This window comes from Rattus rattus, chromosome 9, assembly GCF_011064425.1.
Source record: "Rattus rattus isolate New Zealand chromosome 9, Rrattus_CSIRO_v1, whole genome shotgun sequence".
In the NCBI taxonomy this organism is placed as follows: Eukaryota; Metazoa; Chordata; class Mammalia; order Rodentia; family Muridae; genus Rattus; species Rattus rattus.
This window is the reverse complement of record NC_046162.1, coordinates 55,144,504-55,166,726: the sequence shown is the minus strand read 5'-3', so window position 1 is coordinate 55,166,726 and position 22,223 is coordinate 55,144,504. Positions and strand designations below refer to the sequence as shown.

General features: G+C 46.2%; 1 protein-coding gene across 1 annotated transcript; it reads right to left on the bottom strand.

Annotated features, from left to right (window-relative positions):
- Positions 1–229: 229 nt before the first annotated feature.
- Krt24 (keratin 24) lies at positions 230–5,146 on the bottom strand. The gene is made up of 8 exons (XM_032912630.1): positions 4,604–5,146; positions 3,572–3,654; positions 2,694–2,850; positions 2,325–2,486; positions 2,103–2,228; positions 1,263–1,480; positions 978–1,060; positions 230–333 (listed from the first exon to the last, which is right to left on the bottom strand). The coding sequence occupies exons 1-8, from the start codon at positions 5,144–5,146 to the stop codon at positions 230–232; spliced, it is 1,476 nt and encodes a 491-aa protein (XP_032768521.1).
- Positions 5,147–22,223: the final 17,077 nt, after the last annotated feature.

The following is a 22,223-nucleotide window of genomic DNA, read 5'->3' as shown; positions in this document are numbered from 1 at the left end:
ACGTTTATTGGAGTACAGAAACAGTCAGAGCCAATTTCTCCTTTCTACTTTAAAGAGAACGTCCTAATAGGAAGAATAAGAGGAAGCAGAAAGTGCGCTGGTCAGCTAATTTTGGGTAGCAGGTTTCCCGGGAGTGAGTGGGTGCAATGGTCAGACTGGTGTGGACATTTCACTGGCTCCCCTGTCAATTTTTTTTTTTGGACAGACGTCCTGCTGATCTGGAAGCTGCTTATTTTATTTTCACTTCAGAAATGTTGCTGACTTGAGATGAGACAACTTTACCATCTACCACCTCCTCTATGATGGTCTTCGTTACCCTCGTCTTGCTGGGATCTGAAAGTCATGGGATCACAAGGTCAGTCTGCAAACGGTCACTGAGGCTTAGAGCAGGAGAAATTCAACGCTTGGCTGACTGTGCCCTCTCTGTTTCAGATTGTGTTATTGAATATTAACATGTGTGTACACATGTATAGGTGGGTATGCAGTATGTGTGTGTGTGTGTGTGTGTGTGTGTGTGTGTGTGAGTGAGTGTACACATGTGTAGGTGGGTACACATGCATGTGAAAGTCAGCTGTGGTTCTCCAGGCAACATCCACTTCTTTAAATTTTTTTTTTGACTGAGTGTCTCTGTCTAGCCTGGAATGAGCCAAATGGGCCAGCCAGAAAGCTCCAGCAATCTACCTTTCTTGGTCTCTAACAAGTCCATAAGTCTGTGGTACCATAAGCCTGGCTGTTTTCTGTTTGTTTGGTTATTTGCTTCCTTGTTCTTTTGCTTTGCCCATGGTTTCTAGGGCTTGAACTCAGGTCTTTCTGCTTGCAAGGAAAGCACTTCTGCTGGGACCATTTCCCCAACCCAACAGTAAACTTATACAAGTAAAGCCGCCTTTTCATTTCATTGTAAAATACTCTTCAGTGTCAATCCCTGGAGAAGTACTTTTAGATGGTAACATTGTCAGCAGCATTCAGAAAATGCCTACCTTTTTCTTGTCCAGAACAGCTTCCGAAGTTTGAGTCATTCAGTACCACCTGCCTGGATACTAAGTTCCTATAGTCACATCCACTGCGGGTAAGAAGAAAGAACATTTTCCTTTGCAGTTGCCAAGGTGGGAGAAGCCCAGGGATGCCCCAGGATGCAGGTTCAGGTGTCTTCTGGTCGGGCTGTGTCTGTTACCCTATTACTTTAGGGGTACATGGTTGATTCCTCCCTCTTCCCTCTTCTGTTACATAAGCCCACCTCGAGCATCTCAGCGGCTTTTGCTTACCCCCCATCTCCGTTGAGCAGGCGACGGTAGGTCTCAATCTCCTGCTCCAGGCGGGTCTTGATGTCCAGCAGGCATTCGTACTCTGCACTCTGGCATTGTGTCTCGCCCCGAATCTGGCTGAGCTGCTCCTCCAGGCTGCTAATCTGCGTCTGGATTCCAGACAGTTGAGCTACATAGCGAGCTTCTGTGTCAGCCAGGGTCCCTTCCAGAGAGCATTTCTACGATGGAGAGAAAATGAAAATTCACGTTCAAGATAAGTCTGAGGACTTGGAAATCCCTCCAATTTTGTATGAGAAGATGCATGCTTTCACCTACAATGGGCATAATCTACGTTGTCTTGTTTTTGTTTAACTTTCACAGGCATGACTCAAATGAAATCTTTAATGAAGAGAGAGGGGAGGGGGAAGAGGTGGAGGGAGGGAGGAGGGGGAAGGGGAAGGGAAGGAGGGGGGGGGAGGGAGAATGTGGACTTGTGTATGTGAAGGCCAGAAGTCGACAGGCTCTCTCACTGAAACTAGAGCTCACCGATTTGGCTAGATGACTCATGACTCCATCTTGTTTCCATGCATCCCCTCCCCAAGCTTTCCCAGAGGTGTTGGGGACCTGAACTCTGGTCCTCATGCCTGCACAGCAAGTAATACTGTCCCCATGGAGCCATCTCCCAGGCCCAGAGAGCAAAACAGTTTTGCTTTCTCTGCCTTTATGTGCTTAAGTGAGCATTTTGGCAATGAAATATCCTTTGCTTATCTTTTACTTTTTTTTTTTTTAATCTTTTACTCATTTACTTAACTCTGCTGGAGATTTAAAACAAAGTTAACAGAAACAATGGTCCATACTCACCAGGGCCAGCTGAGACTGAAGCTCGATTTCCAGGGTCTGCACTGTGCGCCTCAGCTCCATGACCTCACTCTTGGCGCAATTGGCTGCCCCTGCATCTGTAGAGATTTGGGCTTGCAGGCATGCGCTCTACATGGAAATAAAGCAGAGTTGTCACAGGCTGCAGGAGCAGAGGTGGTGGCTTAAGCTTGATAACAGGGTTGGGCGTTGGGTGTAGCACCCTACCCGCTCGTTGAACTGTTTTTCAGCTTCCTGGCGGTTCTGCTCGGCCATCGCCTCATACTGAGCCCTCATATCATTCAGTAGTTTCGTCAGGTCGGCTCCTGGGGCAGCATTCATTTCTACTGTCACGTCCCCTCCAGAGCTTCCTTGCAGGCACTTCATTTCCTAGCATGGGGACAAAAAGGCACCATAGTGATGGGAACCGAAAGGTACAACCTTCTAATGCACGCGTCACTGTAAACATTTAAAACCGTGACACCCGGAGGAGCTTCAAGGTGCGACCGACCAGCTCATGACTACGGTTTCCCACCATTGGATGCAGTGGAAAATGCCTACGGCAGAGCAGTTCATGTATGTAGAGCCGGTTCCTACCTCCTCATGGTTCTTCCTCAGGAAGACCAGTTCCTCAGTCAGACCCTCGATCTGCATCTCCAGGTCACAGCGAGTCATGGTCATTTCGTCCAGCACTTTCCGCAGGCCATTGATGTCGGCCTCCAAGGACTGTCGAAGGCATAGTTCATGCTCATACCTGGAGCGGGTTGCGGGAAGGTAGGTGAGGGTACGGCTCTCAGAGCACCTCTCTTTCACAACCCTGGCAAGTTTTCACCTTTGAGCACTGTTCCTCATTTTTTCTTTTTGTGTGGAACCCAGAGCCCTTGCCTTTGCCAGCAAAGTGCTCTTACTGTTGGAGCTGCGTCCCCAGCCCACTCCTGACTATTTTGATAAATGAAAATGGCTGAGGTTTCTCTGAAGGTTTTTTTTTTTTTTAAAACCTCAAGAAGAAGAAAAAATTTCTAGTATTAGCTTTAGCCATGTACGATATTTTTATAATTATCAACCTTAAAATATCCCCCCTTCTTTCCTCCCTCCCACCCTTTCTTGCTTTCTTTTTCCCTTTCCTTCTTTTCCAACAATAGTCTCTAAAGTTTACTCCCGAGAGCCAGACAACTGCATGCACTCTTGCTAGAGGCAGAAAGATGAAGAGTTCAAAGCCAGCCTCAGTTACATAGTGAGTTTGTCTCCTGTTTGGGCTACACAGGTATCTGTCTCAAACAGAAACAAAACAAAACAAAACAAAACACCTCGAAACACCCTAAACTAAACAAACAGTAAAATAAAAGAAAACCAACTAAGCACACCCCTGCTTTATTTAGGTCACGATCCCACCAAAGGGTTTTTTTCCCCCCTTAGCAATTGGACTGCATTTAATTCCCTATGGTTCTTGCTTTCAAGCACTTCCTGGTCCTTACTTCATTCGGAAGTCATCGGCGGCCAGCCTAGCGTTGTCAATCTGCAGAGCCAGCTTGGCATTTTCACAGGTGGCTGAAATGATCTAGGAAAGAGGAAGATTTGAATGCCCAGCGGCTCTCTTTCTTGCTTTTGATGCCCACCTGCCGAGGTTACGTGTCTCCTATGCCTTAAACTCTTAAAGGTGGGTAGATCTGCTGACACCCTTAGCCGTGGCCCATGGATACTTAGCACCACAGCTCTCTTGCAACAGGAAACAGCTTTTGTAACTGTTGTGGGTAGACATAGGCCAGTGTTTTATACAATACTGTCCTCTGTCTGTGTCTGCTGATCAGAAGATGGGTCATTTCCTCACCTAGCCAAGGCTTCAATGGGAACACAGAATTTCACTTAAAAATATATGTCTCATACACCTGTGGCTGAATGTTTTTTTAAAATTTTTTTAGTTTGATGACATTATGCAACATTTTGCCAGATTCTCTAGGAAGAAAAAAAAATCGTCCTAATGAATCCAGAAAGACACACAAAAAAATGTTCTAACCTGTCAGAATGAGTCATGAATAATTAGGTCACCCTAATTATCCCCTTCGTACCATCACTCTTACGTCTACCTGTCAGTTGGCCATCTGGCATTGTCCAAATGCCATACCCAAATTTGAGATTCAGACAGAACACTATTATTGTGTGTCCTATGCGGAATTGTCATAATCCAGGGACAGCAGGACCCATTTCGCACACATGAATAATTCATTGACTTCAAATTTCATTACAGGGCCCTGGAGATGCCTTAGTGTGTACAGACACTCACTATGTCTACTGCCCCGAGTTTTATCCCAGGGACTCAGAGAACCAGCTCCCACAAGATGTCCCCCGACTTTCACCCTTGAGCCCTGACATACGTGTCCCTTCTCCACACACACATGCAGACACGCTCACACACACAAGGAGATAAATGTAAAAACAATCTCATCGGCATGTGTGACCTGGATAAAAGTCAGATAGGTCACAGGAGCACAGCTGTATAGGGGCCCCACCTGGTTCTTCAGATCTTCGATGACTGAGCAGTATTGGCTGTAGTCTCTTCTGGGCCCATCTTTTCCAGATCCATGCCTGCAGTACCAGTCCTTGATTTTAGTCTCCAGATCAGTGTTGGCTTCCTCCAGGGCTCGGACCTTGTCTAGGTAGTTGGCCAGACGGTCATTGAGGTCCTGCATGGTTTGCTTCTCACTTCCAGAGAGAAGGCCCCCATCATAGCCACCGATACCACCGAGACCACCCCCTAGACTACCCCCATAGCTAGAGACGCCTCCGCAGGAGCCCCCGCCAAAGCCAGAACCTCCACCAAAGCTGGAGGCTGCTCCGAATCCACCCCTTACTGAGCAGCTTCCGAAGCCCCCTCCAATGCTACCCTTAGACCCCCCACTCAGGCCCCAGCTGCTGCTGCTCCCCTGGAAGCCCCAGGCAGAGCCTCCCCCCAGCCCATAGCTGCTCCCACTGCCAGTGCAGCCCCTGCTGCCCACGGCCCCGGAGGAGGAGACTCGGGAGGAGCAGGACCCTTTCTGAGCTGAGCAGAACATGATGCTTAGAGAGTACTAAGCTGCTCTCGTGTCAGGAAAGGCGGAGTGAATGGCCTGTTGCAGTCTGCCTTTTTGGCCCTTATATACACAGCGGTAGGGTGTTCCTTTTCTCTGGGCATTTCCTAATCCCTGTTACAGTTTTGTTAATCCCTAATTGGATAATTTATTTTCCACGAACTTACCCTACTGGCTCTTTTTTACGAGGCTAGGTCAGACGTAGAGAAAAAATGAGGTGGAGACGATTTTTTTCTTTTCTCCCTTCAGAGTTACTGTTCTAGTCTTTGAGAGGTTTTGATGACTGGTAGTTCCTAGTATTCAGAAAATATAATTCCATTCCCTTTGCTCCAGGGTTTCCCAATGGCAGTGCATAGCTTCAGACTATCAAGTGTAATTAAAACGCTCAGTGTGATGAGAGGGAACACTTCCCACCCAGGAAGTCTGCGTTACCTTCCACAGCAGAATTAGGGTTAGCGTCAAGCCTGGATTTTGCCTTTAATGAAGCTCTCTCCTCTTTGATTTGGTTATTGCTTGGTTTGTAATTTGGAGTGAATTGAGGTGTTTTCACAGTTGATAAGACGTGGATATCATACTCCCCAGTGAGGACGGCTGGTCTCAGGGACATGCTTGCTCAGACAGATATTGACTGAGAACAATCGGACAAGGTTTCAGATTGTTCTAGCTTGGGACCAGGGAGAGACTGCAAAGGTTTTTCTTTCTGGTTGAACTCTGCTCCTCCTTGCTCCGCTTCCTATCTCGAGATAAGGTCTTGGAGAGTCTAGGCTGGAGAGGGAGCCCTTGCATTTCTGATCCTCCTGCCTCTAATTCCCGAGGGCCGTGGTTACAGGCATGCACCAACCACTGTCAGGGTTGTACTGGCCTGGGGACTGAATCCAGGGCTTTGTGCTTGCCGGTTAAGCACACTATCAACCAAGCTACACTTCCCGGCCTCTGCTCTTGTCTGACAGCCACAGTGACTTCATTCTTGAGAATCAAGTCTTAAGAAATGGAGAGGAACCAATGTTTACTGCTCCTGTCTCCTGTTTTGGAAAAGAGAAACTAGAAACCACTGTTAATACACAAAGGAGTAATTTTACAGGAGCTTGTTGGAGTTCATCCAGTCTCTTTGCTTAGGTTTTCCTGTTTTTGTCTAAAGACTGTAAAGAAGCAAGGACCTTTAATTCTGATAACTCACTCTATGGTTAGGATCATCCTACCTTGGGATCTTCAGTTCCAGAACTTTCCCTGTTCCTTTTCTGCGTTGTATTCTTGTTTGTGGCATAGACAGTTCCTTTTATGTTGGCCACTAGTTCCTCTGGTTTGAAAGTGTTGTTTAGGGGTTGGGGATTAAGCTCAGTGGTAGAGCGCTTGCCTAGCAAGCACAAGGCCCTGGGTTCAGTCCTCGGCTCTGGTGTATGTGTGTGTGTGTGTGTGTGTGTGTGTGTGTGTGTGTGTGTGTGTGTAGTCTGACCACCCTAATTTAATACTTGGACCCGAGAGGAAGAGAGGATCGATTCCTGCAACCTTCACATTTCGCCACAGCCTGTGCACGTGGGAACATACATATACACAGAATGAACAAATGGTTTTATTTCTATTTTTAAACTAAAAACTGTGAAAGAGCATTTGTAGTTGTTTGGCCCTACTTGTATTGAGTGCCTAGAGAAGTCAAATTCACAGCCACACACAGTAGGATGGTGGCACCAGGGGCTGGGCGGGCACGGGGGTGGCTCGGCTGCTGTTGAATTGTGAGATTGAGCCTCCCAGCGTGGCGAGGTTTCAGTAGATCAGTTTCTCAGACAAGGTGAGCGTGCTCGGCCCTGCTGAACTGTATACATCAAGTGATCACGACGGTGAGCTCTGGTGTCTACTTTACCACAATTTTAAAAGGGCGTTGTTTTCCCCAAGTATACTTAGCTTTATACTCAAGTAACTGAATTTTCATATTTGAAACTGTCTGCCTTGTCTTGGTGGCCTTTTAAATCCTGCGCCTGCTTTAATCTCTACCCAACCTTCTTCCTTAAGCTAATTTTATTGTGGTATTATTATTAATTAGACGATAATTACCTTTATTGTTGTGTGTGTGTGTGTGTGTGTGTGTGTGTGTGTGTGTGTGTGTCCTTAAAAGCATCTTCACACTCTCTGGTGCATCCGTTTTGTTTCTCTTCTAACCAACGAATCTATGCAGGAGGCTAATCTGGGGCCTGGGATCTGCAAACTGTCTGGTGTGTTTATCAGATTAAATTAAAGGCTTTCCATCACACATTTAAATACTATTCTGTTCTGGCCTGAGATGTCAGGATTTGTCAGTAAACCTTACTCCCCAGTGTTTCCAGACACCCTCACGTGGGATACTCACTGTCTTTGTCAATGATAACACACTAGTTCTTGGTATTTCCTTTTACAGTAAGCCTCAGGAACACAGTGAGTTTTCAGTGGACGAGAGCGTTCACACACGACATTCTGGCAGCTAGCCAGGGGTTGCCTAGTAACCAGGAGCTAGCTCAAAAGGAATGACCAGGAGTGTCAGCCCCTCATATGTTGACCAGTAATGAATTCTATAGATGACAATTCTTGTGCACATGGATGTTTTGCTGAGTGACTTGCAAATAGTAACCACCAGTGTTGGTTGTTGTTGCCAACTAGATGGTGGGTGCTTTTATTTGAATTTTTTTCCCTTAAATTTCAGCTGGAAGCACCCCATGCTTCCTAGACACGCTGATGGGCGTGACTTAGTGCTCGTGGTGAATCTTTGTTGAGAAAGGAACTCAATTTGGGTCTCCTGCATAGCCTAGAGAACATTTTTTTTTTTTTTTTTTTTTTTTTTTTTTTTTGCCAATAAGACAAATAATAATAAAGCTAGGTCAAAGGAGGCGCCTGAAGTTTATCGTATTTGCTGATTGTTGCTGGAGCCTGGCAAATGATAAAGGAAAAGGAATAGTGTAATACGGGCCAGGGGAGGATGCCCAAGGTCAGTGGGCCAGCTCCCGTGCAGAGTCATTATTTAGGCTAGCCCGGACTCAACTACTTGAAAGATAAATGTCCTATTCCAGTGCGTAATGCGTGCTGAGAGGCCACCCAGTGGACCTAGCAGTGTCCATCAGTTGATTTCAGCCCAGTGCTACAATGGGGCACCAGAGAAGTTACAAAGTACCAATAAAAGGAGAGCAGATTGGGGCCGGTGAGATGGTTTGGCAGTTAAGAGAGCTGGCTGCTCTTCCAGAGGACCTGGGTTCAATTCCCAGGACCCACATGGTGGCTCACAACCATCCAGTCCCGTGGGGTCTGATCCTCTTCTGGCCTCTGCGGATGGCACACAAATGTGGTGCACGGATGTCCATGTAGGCACAGCAAAATACACATGAAATAAAACAAATTTAAAAAATACGAGTGTGCAGACATTCTGCTAGAGTCTCATGTAGCCTAGGCTGCTCCTCAGTAGCCCAGGCTGTCCTTGAACTTATGACTCTCCTTATACCTCCCAAGTGCTGGGATGATAGTTGGGCACAGTCCCAGTCAGATGCAGCTCTGAGGCTCTAAGCCGTGTCTTTGCACATGCCTGTCAGGCAAGCCGTGTCTTTGCGCATGCTTGACAGGAACTGAACTAACTGAGCCGTGATCCTGCTGATCGCTTCTGTGGTTTCCTAGTTTCTGTTTCGTCTTTGATCTTTGTTATTTGCTTCCTTCTTAGCTCTTATCTTAAGCTGTGATTGATTTCAGGTTCCTTATTTGAGTCCCCCCTCCCCCCCATTTAAAATTAGATAATTATGAGTGTGTGCATACGTAGGGGCATGGTGCATGCCTATGTGCACATCCATCATCCATTTGCCACAGTGTGTGTGTTATGTTTTTGTGTGTGTGCATGTGTGTGTGTGTGCATGTGTATGTGTGCGTGTCTCTGTGTGTAACACCTTGTGGAAGTTTTAAGCAGAGAGCTCCCGTTATCAGCCTAGGTGGCAAGCACCCTTACCTTCTAAGCAATTCCAATGGATCTTTTAAACAAATCTCACAGGATAGCTCAGGTTGGCCTGGGACTTATTATGTAGCCCAGGCTGGCCTTATATTTGACATACCCGACTATATCTCTTCTTATGTACATACTCTTTTGTAAACTTTTATCTTTGCTGGATCGCTAAGATTTTAAAGTATTGTCCTTTCCATTTTTGGTTTGCCCTAAGAAATGTTTAATTTTTCTTTTTAAATTTGTTGCCAATCCATTGGCCGTTTAGAACATGCGATTTAACTTTCACACACTTGTAAATTTTCCAATGTTCCTCCTGTTATTGATTTATGGTTTTATACCACGGTGATTAGAAAAGTTCTTGATGCGGTTTCTGTCTTCCTGAATCTGTTGACTTGATAACTGACCCGTCCTGGAGCTGTCCCATGTGCAGTTGAGAAGATGTGTGGTCCCTTATCTGACGGAAGCTATTATGTGTCTGTTATTTATGTTCTGTTATTGACTTTCGGTTCAGATGATCCCTCAAAGCAAAGTGTTGCAGACCCTCAATACTATCGCATTATAATTGCTCTCTCCTTTCTCAGACTTCCACATTCACTTTATATATTGGTCTCTGGCGTTGGGTGCATACAGATTGATAATTGCTGTCTCTTTTTGCTGAGTGGGTTTATCTTTATACAGTGATCCTCCCCCTCTCCACTTCTCTTGTTCTCTCCTCAACCCCCCTCTCTCTCTTACAGTCTTTTGACTTGAAGTTGGTTTTATGTCCATGTAATTGTTGTGTCTTTCTTTTGGTTTTCACTGGCCTGCGGTATTTTCCCCATCCCTTCGCTTTGCCTTCATCTGTGTTCTTATTGCTATAGTGCGTCTTGGTGAAGGAGAGCGCTGGCTCAGGGGTTAAGAGTACATGCTGGGGGGTGGGTAAGAAAAAAAAGAGTACATGCTGCTCTTTCAGAGGACCCAAGCTTGGCTCCTAGCACCCATGACAGGCAGCTCACAACCACTTATAACTCCAACTGCAGAGGCTCTGGCGTCCTCTTCTGGTATCTCCAGGCACTGCCTCACATGCATAAGTGCACACACACACACACACACACACACACACACACACACACACACACACACACACACAGGAGAGAGAGAGAGAGAGAGAGAGAGAGAGAGAGAGAGAGAGAGAGAGATGTAATTAACAATAAATTAAACCCTTAAGTGGATTTCTGCAGACAGCACGTGGTGGATCTTGTGTATGTATCTATGTATCTATTCTGAGAATTAAGAGGACCACAGGTTGAGTCCACTTAAGTGCAAGGATTTGTTAGGTCCGGATTTTCCTTCGCTATTTTGTTAGTTGTTTTCAATGTGTTACAATGTAGATTCCTTGTTCCTCTCTCCTCCTACCATCTTCCTTTGTGGTTAAGACATTTCCCCCGGTGATGCATTTTGATCCCTTGCTTTTTTCCCCGTTTCTTTCAGCTATAGATTTCTACTTGCTGGTTATCATGAGGCTTACGAGAAACATCTTCTAGGTGATAACACCACAGCTGATAACAGCTTAATCTCGACAACAAAGGAAAGTAAAACCCCTCGGCGCTGAAACTCCCTTGTTGCCACCTTCCGGGTTGGAGATGCCATCTTCTACAGCTTTTGTGTTCCTCACCACCTTACAAATCATTTGCTTATTATTTTCAGTCTTTCCTCTTTACTTCTCATGCTGAAGGTGTAACTGACATTCCCCCCTCACCCTCCACTCCCCCCTCACCCTCCACTCCCCCCCTACATTATTAGAGCTCTCAACACTTGACTGACTTTTGCCTGTGAGCTTAGACTTGATGCTTTCCAGTGTCCCATTCCTTCAGACTGCAGAACTCCCTGGAGCATTTCGGTGGAGACGGACAACAGCAACGCTGGTTTTTGCTTTTGGTGACACGCCCACCTCTCCTTCACTCTGGAGGACATCTTGCTGGGTGCAGTATTATTCTTGCTCGGCAGATCTCTCCCTTAGTCCTCTGAATACAGCATTCCATTGTCCCTTGATCTGTTAGGGTTCTGCTGAGATGTCTGCCAGGGGTGCACATGCGCGGTTTGCTTTGTTTCTCTTCCTGCTTCTAAGATCCTTCTGTGTCTTTGAACTTTGGCAACTTAATTATAATGTCTTAGCAACAATCTCACTTGTGCTGAACCTAGCTGGAGACCTTGACTTTAATTTGATTTTTCTGCTTTATTATTATTATTAAAAAGATTTATTTATGCATGTATTTTTATGTGTATAAGTGCTCTATTTGCATGTGTGCCTGCATGACAAAATAGGGCATCAGACAGAAGTCATCAGATCCCATTACAGATGGTTGTGAGCCACCTTGTGGTTGCTGGGGATTGACCTTAGGACTTCTGGAAGAGCAGTCAGTGCTCCTTAACTGCTGAGCCATCTCTCCAGCCATTATCTTATTCTTCTTTATGAAGGTTTCCCACTCTTTCATGACTCTTTTCTTCCATTTGAATGCCAACCTGAATGAATGACTCAGACATTTGCTTTTTTGTGTTACCATAGGAATCCTTCATTCCCCCCATCTCTCCCTCTCTGTCTTCCTTTCTCCTTCCTTCCTTCCTTCCTTCCTTCCTTCCTTCCTTCCTTTCTTCTATGCAAGCATGTGTGTATACATGTGTGAGGTGAGTACAGGAGTGCCACAGTGCTGGTGTGGAACTCAGAGGACTAGCTGTGGAAGATACTTCTCTCCTTCTATCTTCTGGATCCCTTCAGGGATTGAACCCAGGTTGTGAGTCTTGGTGGCAAGAGCCTCTATCCATGGACCCTTCTTACCCTTGAATTCATTTTTTTTCTCCGTCTCCCCCCCCTCCTCTCCCTCCCTCTCTCCTCTCCCATCTCCCTCTCCCTCTCCCCTCCCCTCTCCTTCTCCCTGCTTCCCTTCCCCTCTTCCTCTTCTTCTCTCTTCTGAGGATGGATCTCATCATATAGTCCGGAGTGGTGTGGAACTCACTATGTAGACCAGGCTACCCCAGGACTTGCATGGACCTCACTGACTCCCTGGAACTGAGACTACAGGTGTGCACCACTGTGCCTGCTAAGCCCTGTGTACATTTTTCATTCCTTTTCATTCTCTTTTTCCTTCTAACCATAGTTTGTCAAACAAGCCCCCTCGGAGCTCATGGATTCCTCTACTTAATTAAGTAGTCAGTGCTGGATATTGGATTTTTCATCCCTTGTGCCCAGTGCCTTGTTCGGTTCCCTGCCTTTTTTCTATTTTTTTAATCAATCTACTGTCAATTGTCTCCTTAGTTATTATTATTCTTTTTATTGTTTTTCTGATGTGCGCTAAACTCCCTGATTTTCAATACATAGTCTTGTCTCATTACATCTCTGGCACCTTCTTTTGTCTCTTTGGTGAAACCGGTTTCCTGGATTCTTCTGCATCCTGGTGGCCATGGGGTGACTCTGCATTTGAAGATATATTTATTGGAGTCTATGCAGACTTGGTTACCTCAGAAAAACCCTTTAAACCAGCTGCTCTCAACCTGTGGGCCGTAACCTCGGTGGTCTTTGAAGGGGTTGCATATCAGCTATCTTGCATATCAAATTCATAACAGTAGCAAAATTACAGTTAAAAAGTAGAAACAACAATAATTTTATTGTTGGAGCACTACAATGTGAGGAACTATATTAAAGGGTCACAGCATTAAGAAGGCTGAGAACCACTGATTTAAGCCAAGCCTACAGTCTATGGTTCCTGCACAGGCCATTTAACATGGTCCCCATCCCTGGTGCGCCACTGGGCCACTGTGGCCTGTGGCTGCAGTATTAGGGAAGGATCCTGAACTCAGGACATTGTTGTCTAGCTTGGTGATAGGCTGGGACCCCGTGGATCTTAAGCTTGGAGCAATGCTAGGATATGCTATAAGCCTTATGTGTCAGAGCACTGGCCGCCCTTTCTGAGGGCCCAGGTTCAATTCCCAGCACCCACATAGCAGCTTGCAACTATCTGTAACTCCAGTTGTAGGGGATCTGATACCCTCTCTGGCTTCCATGGGCACCAGGCATGCAAGTGGTGCACAGACATCCAGGCCATCCCCCCAAAAAAGTAAAATACAAAACAATGCTTCTGAGAATGATTTTGGGAAGACCCCAGTCCCGTCTCTGGGTCTACCTTTTCATCCTCCTCTTCTTCATCTTCTTCTTTCTCCTCCTCTTTTTCTCAATAGTGGTTCTGTGTGTGTGCATGCGTGCGTGCGTGCGTGTGTGTGTGTGTGTGTGTGTGTGTGTGTTTACACATACATGTGGAAATGGAGGTCAGAGGACAACTCTACGAAGTTGGTTCTCATCTTCTGTCTTTACATGGTATGCTACCTAGTCTATGTCAACTGAACACAAGCTAAAGCCAACTGAGAGGAAGGAAACTCAATTGAGAAAAGCCTCTATGAGCTCTGCCTGTAGGCTAGCCTGTAAGGCATCTTCTTAATTAATTAGTGGTTGATAGGAGAGGACCATTGTGTTACCATCCCTAGATTGGTGGTCCTGGGTTCTATAAGAAAGCAGGTTGAGCAAGCCAGGAAACAGCATCCCCTCCATGGTCTCTGTATCAGCTCCTGCCCCTGGGTTTCTTTCCCATTTGAGTCCCTGTCCTGATTTAAGAGTGCTGTGGAAGTGTGTTTGAATAAACTCTCTCCTCCCCAAGTTGGTTTGGTCACAGTAGTTCATTATAGCAATAGCGACCCTAAGTAAGACACATGGTTTCTGGGAGTTGAACTCAGGTTAAGCCATCAGGCCTGGGCGACAGTCACGGTACTGCTGAGTCATCTTCCAGTTCCGTCGTTTGCTTTGGTAGTTTCAGTGATTCTTATCTGCTCGAATCCTTCCTTCTCACCGCTGCAGGCGTCAGTCTGACCACACCGTTTTTGACCAATTTCATCCTTTTGAAATCTATTCGCATTATCGAACCCAAGGCTAAGGATATCATCAGACCGCATCTGAGGCCTCTAGGGGAGATTCCCCCATCTTGCTGTGACCGCTTCTCTGTATTCCCACCAGTGTGATTTTAAATTGCTTTGATTTACAACCTTCTTTGCAGGGCTACTATAAACCGTCTTGAAACTACTTCCTACAGGAACACGGAACCTGGGTGATCCAGCTCTGTTTCCATGGCTACTCGCCCAGAGGGGACTGAGCAGAAAGGAAGCAGATTCAGACAAGTCCTCAGCCAGGCTTGGGAGCCGGATCTTCGGTTAGGATGCTGGCCTCACCTGAATGCTGGTCACCAGAATGTGAAGAAAACCAGTAAGAACACTGGCCATGAAAGCCAAGTCCTCTGGGATGAGGGAAAAGGAACAAGAGTCAGCTTTGCTGTGGGGGCAGCGGACTCAACTAAGTGCAGAACGGCTCCCAATGAGCAACTGCTGTCTTTTGGTTCTTGTCCCGTGGACGGAGCTGGGAAATCTTGACTGGAGGATGCCAGACAGAAAGCTTGGGTCCTTCTCGCAGCAGCCAGCGATCAGCTCCAGGTTGATCAGCTCCACCCCTACAGAGCAGACACAAATATCTCTTTGTGCTAACAACGTATGACAGCCTGTGCTAACTAGTGACCATTACGGTGTGTTCTGCAGATGCTTGGCATGATGTTGCTGGGGCAAAGGCCAGTGCCACACCCCTTCTTCCTTCCGTGAGTTCAGACTTAACTACCTCTCCGGGACTCTTTTAGTACATCTTGTTCTCAATCCAACCTGGACTTTATCAGTTTCTCCCCACCCACATCATTTTCATTCTTACTCTTCTTATATTCATTTTCCCCCAACATTAATATTTTTATTAATTATTTGGAAGTTTTGTGCAATGCTGGATTTCCATACCTCCAAGGTCCACCCTTTCATCTTTACAACCCTCCTCTGAAAACAAAACAAAACAACAACCAAGCAACCCACCAATTTGCGTTGCCCATCTAGTCACTGGAGCCTCTGAAAGAGGGGGGTGGGGGTTGGTGGTGAGGGGAAGAAATGAGGAAGAGAGAGAGGGCTTTGGGTCAGGGTCTGTCTCTTTTATACTCGTCATGGCATAGGTAACACAGGCAACTAACACAGGTGATGCAGGCAACGTAGGTAATGCATACACACAGGGTGTGAGGTGGTTGCCACTGCAACAGATGCAGGAGTGTCAATGGCGCCTAGGGATGGCGTCATCACTGGTTTCAGAAGCTGGCTTGTAAACTGTTTCTGGTTGCCCATGGACGGTTCTGTTACTAACACCCTTAAAAAGAACAGAGTCCTTCTCCATTACTCACCGGAAGCCATCAGCTGTGAGGAGATACACTTCGGTATCTTCATCATAGCTTTTAAGGGACTCCCTTCAAGAACTTCCTGGATGGACTGTCTCTTTTTCTCTTTTTCTTTTTTTGGGGGGGAGGGAGGTAGGAGGAGTTTGTTACATAGAAGCTTCAATGTCTCTCTGTTGGCATGGTACCGACACGGTAACGAGAGCTGGGCATAGGCCTGTGAGGTTTAAGAAAAAACACATACTCGGGTCATTCGTGTATGAGAATGCAAAATCTTTTACTTGATTCACTGAATATATGCCCCAAGTTCACTGGGTGGAGAAATCCAGGAAGCACAGTGGAAAAACCATCTTATGCCCTCAGGAGCAAAGAAAGAGGAACAAAAAACAAGAACTGATTAGCAGTGTTATCGCCCAGGTGTATCATCGCCCAGGCGTGCTGTTCAGGGCCAGGGCGTTCCTTTGTTAGGAACAAAAGGCTTCCACATGCATCAGCAGGGCTCAGCAGGGGTCAAACACTGAAGGGGCCCAGGAGGGTCCGACATCTCTCATTCTCAGTTATGAGTCTGCAGTCATAGATACCAGACCAAGAAGAACTTTCTTGCCCATAACAGCCAGTGGCAACACGGATCATGATTTCCGATGGCACTGGATTGTGAACTTCATGGTTTCTGGGGACAGAATGGACCACTGAAGAGGAGACCTAATCCAGAAAACAAACCATTCTTTATCTCGGATGTCTTGTTGTTGCTGAGTCAGGGCGACAGTGCGGTTGTATCATGTTGGGGGCAGGAGCTGTGTGAGCTCCACACCTCTGTGTACCACCCTGCCCTTGCCTTACCCAATCATCAGCAAAGAGGCTTCCTCCCGCAGCAGATGGGAACGGATGCGGTGTTGTTCTTAAAACAACAATCCCAAATGTTTAATTTACCAAATGAAGACTCAGGAGCCAGACGCTGTGGTGAAAGCCTGCTAGCTCAGAGAGCAGAGAAAGAACCCAGCTGACCTCCTTCTCCACACTGTCTTCCACACCCTTTAACTCACAGACCCTCCTTTCTCTTTCCTGAGTTTTCTTACGTTCACTCCCTGTCAATTGGTTGCTTGCTCTGCCTCTTGACCTACTTAGCTCTTGTTTACAGAAAGCTAGGGCTGAGCCACACCACAACAAGAAACAGGTTTTTTTTTCCCACTTCACAATTTTGGGGTTCACAGTGTGACCAAATACTCTACAACAGCACAGAGACCCACAGTTAGACATTATGAGGACAGAGTCTAAATGGGAGATCTCCTTCAAATTCCTCCACTCACGGCTCAGAGAGTCCTGAGGAAGGGGAGGTGGAAATACTGTAGGAGCCAGAGAAGATGGAGGACACCAGGAGAACAAGGTCCTCTGGATCAACTAAGCAAGGTACACACGAGCTTACAGAGATTGAAGCAGCAAGCACAGGGCCTGCATGGGTCTGCACCAGGTCCTCTGTGTATACATCATAGCGATTAGATTAGATTTTTATGGGACTCCTTTCTGTGAGAAGGAGTGGGTCTCTTGTGCTTGCTCTTGGAACCCTTTTCCTTCTGTTGGCTTGCTGTGTCCGAATTGGATATGACAGTTTTTGCTTCGTCTTTCATTTTGTCATGTTTGGTTGTTATCTCTTACAAGCCTGTTTTTTTTCCTAATGAGAGGTAAAAAGGGAGCAGATTTGGAGGGGAGAGGGGGCGGAGAGGAACTGGGAGGAGGAAAGGTAAGGGGGGAGGGGAAATTGTAACGAGGATATATTATTATATGGGTAAAGAATAACAAAAGAAAGCTTCAACAAAAAGAAGCTCGTTTCTCGTGTGCGTTCAGGGGAATCAAACACGTGTTGTCAATCTTATTGGCAGACGCCTTTAATTACTGGGCAATCTTGCCCCCTGTATTTTTACTACCTCAACATATCCACCCTTAGGAAGATGTTGATCCATATTATTTCTGATTTTCGTGAGCATGAGTATAATGTGCACGCAATTGTTTTCTTATAAAGCTGGGTCATACTGAATTTCCGCTGGATTTCTCAATGAAAGACTAATATCTTTTCGGATCAAATGAATGAACTTGGACATTCTCGAGGGCTGCATTATGGTCCCTAATAGAGTCTGGCTGGTGCTTTCTGACTGCACTGATTCACTCTGGTCAATGGATATGAGGCTGAGGTTTCACTACGCTAAGCGGATGGAGAGAATAGACAGCTATTAATAATTGATTCTGCAAAGATAGATTCCTAGAATGAGAACTCATTGGCTCCAAGGAAATATTATCTGGAGCCTGATGGTGTTTCCAGCTCACCCACCACCTGGCAAGGTATTCTATACTTTCTTGATAAAACGAGTTTTTACTGATATTAAACAAATAGGACTTGTTTGACTCTGCAGACTGTATAAGTTAGACCCGGTTCTGCCTCCCAGCCCCATGCTCCCAGAAATAAGACTAAGACTCAGACTCAAAATATATTTATGAATACTGTGGTGGTTTTGAATATACTTGGTCCAGGGAGTGGTACTTTTTGGAGATGTGGCCTTGTTGTGTTGGTGTGGCCTTGGAGGAAGTGTGTCACTGTGGGTGTGGGTTTTAAGACCCTTGCCCTAGCTGCCTGGAAGTCGGTGTTCCACTAGCAGCCTTCAGATGAGGATGTAGAACTCTCAGCTACTCCCGCACCATGCCTGCCTAGATGCTGCCATGCTCCCACCTTGATGATAATGGACTGAACCTCTGAACCTGTAAGCTAACCCCAAGTAAATGTTGTCCCTTATAAGAGTTACCTTGGCCGTGATGTCTGTTCACAGCAGTAAAACCCTACCTGTTTGCATTCCTGCTAAGCTCCACCCAACAGTCACCTGGCTGTAACTGTAACAGTAACAGGTAGGCCTGGCTTGATGTAAAAGGGGCTGTTAGGCCCTTCCTTACTCTTTTACCTTTTTGTCTCTCTGACCCTGTCCCCTTAAGTGGTCCTGGCTGGCCTCTTCTTTCCGCCCCCCACCCCCCGCCCCCTTCTCTATTCACCTACTCATGGCCCTAATTAAACTCTATTCTATACTATACTCCACTGTATGGCTGGTGCCTCAGGAGGAAGGGCTTCATCCTGGACCCACCGAGGCACTCTGGTCACATCTCACCATAGCTGACCTTTCTCTGTCTCTACTCCCTCCAATTCCCCTTCCCATGTACTAAATAAACTATTCCATACTGCATCCGTGGTGTGGCTGGTACCTTAGGGGGAAGGGACGCCTCAGCGTGGGTCCTCAGAGGCACCCCTTCCACCTTCTACCAAACATATGCTGGCTCTTTTTTATAAAACACCACACTGGTCGTGGGGGTGGGAGAGTTGGGGGTGGGATCGAGAGTGGGCTTTTTGGTGCTTTTTCTGCTTGGAGGCTTTCTGAAGTGACCCCATCTGAACAATATTCATTCGCACTTGTGCCGGCGAGTGGTGCAGCTGGATCTTATGAGGTTCTCCAAAGAACTAAACCAGGACAAGACAGTGTAACCTTGCACCCCAAATCTGACCCTGTTTTCTGGCTACATACAGGTTCCTTGGTGTCCGGCTGCGTTTCTATTGTTTTTTTAACGGAGGTTTAAATGTTTTCTTTGCATTTTGTTTTCCTGTTACATATTCTGTTGATACAAGTCTATCTTTTTTCCTTACATGCCTCTATCATCCCCTCAGACATTCTGTCCTCGTGTGTGCATGGTATGTGAATGTAATGTTTGTCCTTACCCGCACATGCATGTGGATGTGTGGAGCCAGAAGTGTGTTCCTTTATCACTCTCTACCTCATCGTTTGAGACAGAGCCTCTCATCAAATCTGGTACTCACGAAGTGGTCAGCAAGACCCAGGACATCCTGTTAGCTTTCCATAGGCTCTGCCCAACAGTTACCTGGCAACCGCTCGGGCAGGCCTGGCTTGCTATAAAAGGGATGTTAGGCCCCTCCTCCCTCTCTCTGCCCTTTCTCTTTCTCTCACTCTCTTCTTTCTTTCTCTCTCCCCTTTTCCCTTCCCCCTCTCTCCACTTGTTCCTGGACAGCCGGCCTTGCCTCTCCTCCTTTTCCTCCTCCTCCTGGTACCTCAGGGGGAAGGGATACCTCAGTGTGGTCCACCGAGGCACCCCTCCCACCACACCATACCTTGCTCTACAAAACATAACTTTGGTGCCGAGAGCCAAGCCCACTTACACATCCTCTGTCTCAGGAACGTTTCAGGAATGTCAAGCCCACTTACACCCAGAGGACACCTAGCCAGTTGTCTGTCCTTATCACTTTTACAGCTTCTGTCTCCAGCCATCTGTTTTTATCAGTCTATACCTGCAACTTACGGTTTAGGGCTATAGGGAGGATGGCGGCAGTGATGGATTGGTCCTGGGCAACCTCTCCACCTGCTTGTCTTTATAAGCCGCTGTTTTAAATTAAAGTTTGAGAGCTTGATCAGAGCACAGACTTGCTCTCCTCCTTTGCACCCCCTGTCCTCCATTCTTTTGCCCCCTCCCAGGTCTCCTCTGAACCCCCACAGGGGCACTTTGGCCTTTTTAAAAATAAAACACAACACCTCCCATCCCTGTCTCCTCAGCACTGGGATTATGATCCTGCTGCCTGCCGTGCTGGTGTTTTATGCAGGTCAGAGGATCTGAGTTCAGATGTTTGTACGTGTGTATCAAGCACTTTACTGACTGAGCCATTTCCCCAGCCCCTATATACACATTCTCTTAAAAAAATATTTAAAGCATTTGAAAGTTTGCATCCTCACATTTCTGTAATCTCTCTGTGAGATTAATTTTGGTTTGTGAGTAGAAGGAAAGAGCATTTAATTTCCCTCCTCAGTCCTGCACTCTTTCCAGTCCCTGTCCCGTAGTCTTTTCTGGTATGACCCTTCTCACAGAGGACTCGGAGGGAAACTATCTAAATTTGACTGTTGCTAGGGGAACTTAATGCTGCTGTTCAGAGATGGGAGTATGTGTAGCTCCGTGGAGGTGGGAATCAGGGCCGAGCTGCAGGAGAGGTGTGTGCACAACCCAGGACCAAGTGCGTGCCAGAGAACTAAACTTTCTCCATGCTCGCCCGCCTCAAGCCCCTGCTTTTAAAAGGTTACTATGTATTCTTGTGGTGTTTTATAAGATCACAGCAAGGCTTCTTGCAGTTTTCACAACATTGAGAAAATGTCAGAAAAGTGTCGGTGTGAGTATCGGGCGTAGGTCTGCGGGATTGAAATAAATCAAGTACACAAGTCATCCGTTTTCAGCGAGTGCCTCCAAGGCTTTACTGAGATCTCCTTATATACCCAAGGCAAAAGCCTTGGAAAACAACAAGGCAGGTGAAAGCCCCCAACCAGGAAAACATGAAAAAGTCTATGTGGTGAAAGTTCTGGCCCAATCAGGGGCACAAACAACTTCTTAACAACAACAAGCAGGAAGGCTCAGTGGGAGGAAGGTGCCAGCCCCAAATCAGGGGCTAAGAGCAGCTCCAGAGCAGCTCCCAAGGGTATATAAACAATTTCTTGCTATAGCAGGCTAAAAAGGCTCAGCGAGGTGGGAGGAAACACCAAGGTAGGGCCCAACAATTCCCCCTCTTTTATTTTTTTAAGTAGCGCCTGTCTTAGGATCAATCTGGGGTTCCAAAACTCTTTCCCGTCTCTGAAAATCCCGCCAGCCTCAGGATTTTCTGTCTTAGGAGAGTATGATCCCAGAAGGTTGCCCGTCTTCGGCTAACTACTTGTCGTATAAACTGAGCCTAATTTGGGCCAATGGATTATTCCTGGCCAATGAAAACCAAACCTGTTTGGTTTCAGCCTGAGACTGGATCTGTTGGTACCTTAAAACAGCCCAAGGGCAGCTGCTAAGAGCGAGCAATCAAGATAAGCATTCATCCCCAAGAGCCTTGCCACTATTAAGGATCTTAACAGGGTTTTACACACATAGAATGATAAAAGTTAGAACAAGATATAACATGGGTTTCACAGAGGAAGTCCAATTGAGAACAGTTTGTTGGTTGAGATGAAGAATGACCAAACTGAGTATTAACGCTATTCTGCACAGCCAATGCCGTGGCGACTTCTCCAGAATGTATCCATAGTCCCACAGTCCCAACAACAGCTGTCAACTGAGATATAGCCACACCGGCCACTGTAGCAGTAGTGGCTGAAATGGCGATGGCAGCAATGACTGTCGCAGTAATGCCAAAGTCTCTTTTATGCCTGTAGAGTACCACTGGGAATCAGCCTTCATCCAGAGGTATGGGGATCACACCAGGAACTCGAACAATCCATGTTGAATCTTCTTGTTCCCAACAACTGGTCGGTAGGATAGGACCTGGAAGAACAATTGAGAATCTCCTCCCTTGACACTGTCCTAGCCCCATTCAGAACCAAAGGAAAAGGGGTGCCAACCCAAATGGCACAGATTTTAGAAAATTTTTTCTCTGCTTAGTTGACCAATGTCTCAAATACTGAAAAGAAATACTGAATATTTTCTGGAGCAGCAGCTACTCCCAAAAATTTAAAGCACGTTGTAAGCTTGTAGTAAAATTAAAATGTCTATATAATGAATAATACACTGAAAAATTCAAAGTCTTCTTGTATTGAAGCAGTGACAAAGAAAATTTTTACATAATGTAGGGCCAAAAGTGATTCAAGGCAAAAATTTCCAATGGTATCACTTCATGGGCTCTCCTTTACAATCACCAGGATGTAAAGAAACAGCATAAAAACAATCTCTTAAATCCATAATAATTTTACATATATTTCTCGAAATAGCAGTTTGAGTAAACAAAGTGTCTATAGCCTCATCAACCTTTTGTAAATCCTGTTAACAATCTCCACCTGTT